Source organism: Panthera pardus, unplaced genomic scaffold (assembly GCF_024362965.1).
Source record: "Panthera pardus isolate Hobbes unplaced genomic scaffold, ASM2436296v1 HiC_scaffold_12, whole genome shotgun sequence".
Classification (NCBI taxonomy): domain Eukaryota; kingdom Metazoa; phylum Chordata; class Mammalia; order Carnivora; family Felidae; genus Panthera; species Panthera pardus.
In genome coordinates, this window is record NW_026526677.1 from 9,798,137 (window position 1) to 9,804,136 (window position 6,000).

Sequence of the window (6,000 nt, forward strand, 5' to 3'; positions counted from 1 at the left end):
AGCAACCCCAGTGCCTAGGAGGGGCTCACAAGTGAATGCGAGGGCCCAGGACCCCCCAGCTGTGCTCTCTCTGACCCCGCGGAAGCCTTTCCACTCTGCAATCACGTTCAGACTCTTCTTGCGCCGTTTGGTGCAACTTTGCTCGTGCTTCTAAGACCCCAGAACACTTCACCTTCTCCAGCACCCGTGCTGCTGACTGTGGAACCATCCCACACTGACACAGCCACTGAGTCACAGGCTTTGTGCACGTAAGGCAGTAATCTTTACCAAACTCTGAGGCAGGCCCTATTTAATTTTGTTAGGTTTAAAAAAAATGTTTAAGATGTTTATTTCTGAGAGAGAGAGAGAGCAAGCAGGGGAGGGGCAGAGAGAGAGGGAGACACAGAATCGGAAGCAGGCTCCATCCAGGCTCTGAGCTGTCAGCACAGAGCCCGATGCGGGGCTCGAACTCACGAACCGCGAGATCCTGACCTGAGTCGGTTAAGTCGGATGCTTAACTGACTGACCCAGGCACCCCAGGCAGGTCCTATTTTAGAGACAAGAGGCTGGGGAAGGTGAAACTGCTAGCCCACCGTCACATTCCAGGGGTGCCTACTTCTAGAGTTTTCCAATGTTAGTACACAGGTGTCAATCCAAACGAGCTTTTCCTCCCTGAGAGTTGAGCACTTTTTTGGGCCTCCCCGCTTCGGAGCGTGGAGTGTCGTGGGCAGGCCTCACGCACTTACAGAAAGTTCTCGGGAGCTGTTTGGTTACAGAAGGGTCTGGCTGGTGTAAGGTGGGTCCCCAGGCAAGGCAAGACAGGCAATGCAAACGTTGACTTGGAACCAGAATCTACCCTAGCCCGACAGGAAGGGAGGCCAAAGGCTTTCCAGGAAGGGCTGGGACAGGGGCAAAGAGAAGGGAGTGGGGACAGGTTGGGAGCAGACTGGAACTGTCCCCAGGAGGGCAGGTGGGCAGGTGTGTGTAGTGGGGGGTGGGGAGGGCAGGCCGCAGGCAGAAGCACCAAAGATTCCCAAAAGGAAGACACGCACGCCACATTTCCTGCTTCTGCCACCAACCCAGGGCCAACGCCAGCCAACCTCTGCATGAAGACACCTTCCCTGGCCCGGCCCCAGGGTCTTCCGACCACACGAACGGTTGGGTGCCATGATCTGTTTCTGGCTATGTCCCCTTCTCAGCAGAGCAAAGCTAGTCTCCGGTCCGGCTTTGGACATCTGGGGCCTTAACCCGGGACCGGGAAAGAACAGGAGCAGCAAAATCAGGGCATTTCAGGTTTTCCGGGTTGCAGGGACTCTGGAGAACAAGAGGGGTTAAAGAGGGAGAAGCAGAGGAGGGACCCTGAGTTCCCGGCCAGAGACGGGGTCGCTGACTTCCTCTGCACAGCAGAGGCCCTGGGCCAAGGGAAAGGGGGCAGTGGAGGCTGTGGGCAGCCAGAGGGCCCTCGAGGGGAGTGCGCCAGCTGATGTCTGGCCCATGCAACGCCCCCCCCGGGGGTGGGAAGGGTGCAGTCGCACAGGAAGCAGGTGCCTGCAAAAGGCAACAGATTCTCACGGATGCTAAGACGTGGGAGGATGCTGAGCTGGGGACGGTACCCTCCCTGAGACCGCAGTCAGTGGGAACGGGACTGCTCGGTCCCGATCCAGCTCTAGGAGGTACAGCTGCCCTCCAGTCACAACCAGAAGACGGATTTCAAATGCAGTGAATGCCTCTTCCTTTGGTAAAAATGGGGTCACTGAAGTCTCTCTTCTTCACACTCCGTTTCCTATTTCCTGAACCCCCTTGCCATGTGTGCTGGGGACATGCACATGCCCACCTGTGCGCGGGAGGCCAAGGGACACACAGTAAGTACAGTACCGATCCCTCACACTCAGAGCGCGTCCTCAAGTTCAAGGGGTGAACTCACGCACACCCATTTGAGCCTGGCGATGACCTCCCATTTCACAGACCTAGAACGCAAAGTGCATAGCAAGTGCCTTGCCGCGGGATTCACAAAGCTGGGATGCGATTCTAGGTCCTCTGCCTTTCAAAACCGTGGCCCCCCTGCCCTATCTACAGGAGGTCAGAGATTTGTTCCATTTTCAGTGTGGTGCCTTTTCAGAACAGCGTAGGAGCAGGTTCACAGATGGAACCAATCCTGACCTCTTCCCACCTTCCCTCGGTTCTAAGAGGGGACCTATGCAGACAGGGCAGGAGAAGTTGGAGACAAGGCAGGAGCAGGGGGCAGAAATGAGGGAGCTGGTGCCTAGAAGGAGGGGGCTTGAGGAAGGAGTGAAGCGAACCCAATAGATGCGGTCACTCTCTGAATTATTCATCTTTTTTTTTTAAGTGTATTGATTTTGAGAGAGACAGTGAAGGAGAGAGAGCACATGCGAGCAGGGGAGGGGCAGAGAGAGAGGGAGACACAGAACTTGAAGCAGGCCCCTTGCTATGAGCACAGAGCCCGACCGACGCGGGGCTCGATCCCGTGAACCACGCGCTCATGACCTGAGCCCAAACCAAGGACCGAACGCGTCACCAACTGAGCCACCCAGGCGTCCCTGAATTATCCATCTTTATGCCCAGGGCCCAGCCCAAAGCCACAGAGACAGTGAATACGTGTGTCAGATGAATCGTAGTTGAAGATGAAAAGCCCCAAGTCAGGAAAGTTCGGAGGGCCAGAGGAAGAAAGAATAGGAAGGGAGGGTGGATGGGAGAAGGGGAGGTGGGAAGATTCAGAAACCCTCGGCTTAGGGCTGAGCCCTGCCACTTGAGCAAAATTTTAAACTTGAGCGAGGTCTTTAAACCCGAGAGCAATGAGAGATACCTATGGGGCTGAGCTAACACGCGGGCATGTGCCCTGTGAGTTGCAAAAATCAAGTTCAGGCAACGCCAAGTGCTAACTTCTGCAGAAGTGCCAAATGACAACGGTCCTTGGCTCTGTTGTCCTTTCGAGGAACAAAGAGGTGTTCCTGACTTCTGAGGCCTTTCTCCAGGAGCAGGAAAATCCCTTCTTGAGGCCCCGAATGGTCTCAAGAATGGCTTCCTTGACTTCTGACCTCTTGGGAGGATGTTCCTGCCTTGCGATGGGCTCAAAACAGTGCACTGCAGTGCTCCGGGGGGGGGGGGGGGGCAGTCTCTGTCTGCTGCCCAGTCCCTCCCCAAGCTTGCATGGCCCAGACACTCTGGCTCTTCCCAAGCTCTGAGGAAGAGGTCCATGCTCTGAGGGGCAAAGCTACCTGCTGAACAGCTTAAAACCAAGGAACTCTTGATTCCTAACCTATTCCTGCCTCTCCGAGTCCTCTTATACACCCCCTGCTTCCCATGGCCTTTTCCCATCCTGGTCCCAGACAGCAGAGAGAGAGAGAGAGAGAGAGAGAGAGAGAGAGAGAGAGAGAGAGAGAGAAAGAGGGAGAATCCAGTCTTACACTCCACTGTTAACTCAACCACACCACCAGTTAGGGCATACCGCTCCATAAAAGCCTCGTCGTAGAAGGTAGTAAGCTTTGGGGGAAAGGGTTGTATATATGCATTGCTACTCCGATAAAAGCTGGCATAGATTCAAACTTCTTTCCTCCCAATTCCTCGTTGCTTACTTTTTAAAAATTTTATTTTAGAGGGAGAGAGGGAGAGAGAAAGAGCACAAGCAGGGGAGAGGGGCAGAGAGAGAGAGGAGAGAGAGAATCTCAAGCAGTCTCCACACTCGGTGTGGAGCCCAACTCAGGGCTCGATCCCACGACCCTGGGATTATGACCTGAGCCAAATTCAAGAGTCAGATGCTCAACCAACTGAGCCACCCAGGCGCTGCCACTGCCCCCCCCCCACCCCCGCCGCCTTGTTGCTCATTTTACACAATCTTCATTTTTCTCCAACTTGTCTGATAACGCTTTGTCCGTGGCATTTTCCTAGCGTTTACAGCTTACGAAGTGCTTTGCCACACAATACATTATTTTTCCACATAAGAAAATATGTTTGATAGCGGAAAGACCCCAACCCGGAGTCAGGTTTTTTACTTGAGTCGCCCTTACCCAACTTCCCCCAACAGTTTGTGGGAAGGTCCCCAAGCCGTAACGCAGATGGTCTGAAAACCTCATGTCCACTAAGTTATGATTCGCATTACAGCCCCCGGGGCACTGTTCTCCAGCAGGTGAGACCGGATGGGCCCCAAAGCTGTAAGCATCTTCTCCTGTGGGCCCTCCTGGGGATCTCGCATAGGCCTGGACCCTGCTCATCAAAGCAGCAAGCCATTAACAGCCGGAGATTATAGCTGCCTGGTCTGGCCTCCTTGGCTAGGCCCGTCCCAAGGAGCCTTGAAAGAGGCAGGGGGATCAAAAGTTGCACCGCCAGGGGCCCATACTGTTAGGACAGCAAAAGCCCCGGACAGCAAACGTCCAGCTGCAATGATCTACGTATCCCTCCCGTGGCTTCTCCCCTCTTCACCCTGCGCAAGTAGCTTTCAGCTCATTGCCACCAAGAGAGGCTTTCTTCCCTCCTTGACTCTCTCTTCGCTTCCCTCTCTCCCATCTGAGTCCACTGGGCTCCAGCTGCACCTTAAAGAAATGCAAGCATTTCAGACTGGGGGCGGGGGTGTGAGGGGAGGGGGCTGGGAGGTGCCCCAGGGGCAGAGCCACACCTTTGGTGTGGGTAAGATGGGCAGCTGTGGCTCCTGCCGAGGCCCCATCGCCCCAATACCTTTCGGTGTGCAGATGAGGAAAGGGCATTCCTGGCAGGATTTAGAAACAGAGGACCATTGAGTAGTTGAGGAGCCCGCGAGTAACCTTGGTGCAGCTGGGACCTGTAGCCAAGCCCGCCTAGTGCCGCTGAATCCACGCAGCTCAAGGCCCCTCTCCACCTGGGCTTTGCAAACGCTCCTTCCAGTTCCCCACCCCGGGGGCCCAAGAACCGACCCCCCGGTGGTCCTTGAGGGCTTGGGAACAGGAGGTCCCGGGCGGTCCCTTCGTGGCAGCCACTGTGGACCTTCTTAGACAAGGATTCCAGCAGGAGCAAGCCCGGCCTGGACGAGCTTTTTCCTTCCCCGCCCCCTTGTCTGGCTGGAGAGTGAGGGACGCGCGCTGAGTCCACAACTGGCCCCTCTCCCGCTCGGTCCCGCGGTGCCCCTGAGCCGCCATCTTCCACGTTGGGGGTGCCACCCCCCCTAAAGCCCGATTGCCCCCTTCGGAGAGTCCCTAGCTCCGTGTGAACCCGGGGGGAGGAGCGGACGCGTGGGTCCCAGCGCGCGCAGTAGACCCCGCGCGCTTCTCCACCGCCCGGATCTCCACGGCGGCGCCGCCTCCCGCGCCGCAAAATCCGACCCCCATAGCCGGGTGGCCCGGGCCGTCCTAAAGGATGAGGGCTGGGGGGGCGCGGAGGGCGAGCGCAGGAGGCACACTTTTCCTTTCCTCCCCGACGCCCCAGGCTCCATTCAGCGCTGGAGGTCTCGTCTGCAGCCCTGGGACTCCTGGCCCCCGACTCCCGCCTGCAGCAGAGAAAGGTGGCGGGGGAGCCCCCAGAGCCTTACCGTCGCATCTTCCCCCGCGTAGTGCCCGATGACCCGCTGGCCCCCTGGGTGCCGGCTGGACCATTTGGTGATGTTGTAGACCTTGCGGTCGATGACGAGCCACTTGTCCGTGCGCAGGTTGTGCTTCTGAATCTCCTCCCAGCTGAAGGTGGGCATCGGCGCCTCGCGCTCGGTGGCCCCCCCGCCCTGGTTCCCCCCTTTCCCCATGCTGCCTGCCGCCCGGGACGCCCCGTGCACTGCGGCCTCCTCCGCCGGCGGCCCGAGTGTGCGGCCCGGGCCCTGCTCGGTTTCGGCTTTTGTCTTCTCCTACTCCTCCTCCCGCCGCGCCCCCTCCCCCAGGCCTCCTCGCCCGCGCTCGGGAGTATCCCTGCCTTGCCTCCCGAGTCTCTCCGGCTTCCCGGGGCCCTCAATCGGTCCCTTCCCTCCGCCCCTCCCTCCGCCCGCCAGCCCGCGGTGGACTTTCGCCTCCAGTAAAAACTCCCGGGGAGCTCAGGACCCCGATGCCT

The 6,000-nt window shown here is 58.0% G+C and overlaps 1 protein-coding gene across 2 annotated transcripts in view; it reads right to left on the reverse strand.

The window, feature by feature from the left end:
- The window catches only part of FADS2 (fatty acid desaturase 2), a 33,952-nt gene extending 27,952 nt beyond the window's left edge, over positions 1–6,000 (reverse strand). The window contains exon 1 of one of the 2 annotated variants that reach the window (XM_019414635.2): positions 5,495–6,000. In XM_019414635.2, the coding sequence (XP_019270180.1) occupies positions 5,495–5,701 (207 nt within the window). In that variant the 5' untranslated portion in view covers positions 5,702–6,000. The remainder of the gene's footprint in view (positions 1–5,494) is intronic. The other variant, XM_053899638.1, reaches the window with a different exon arrangement.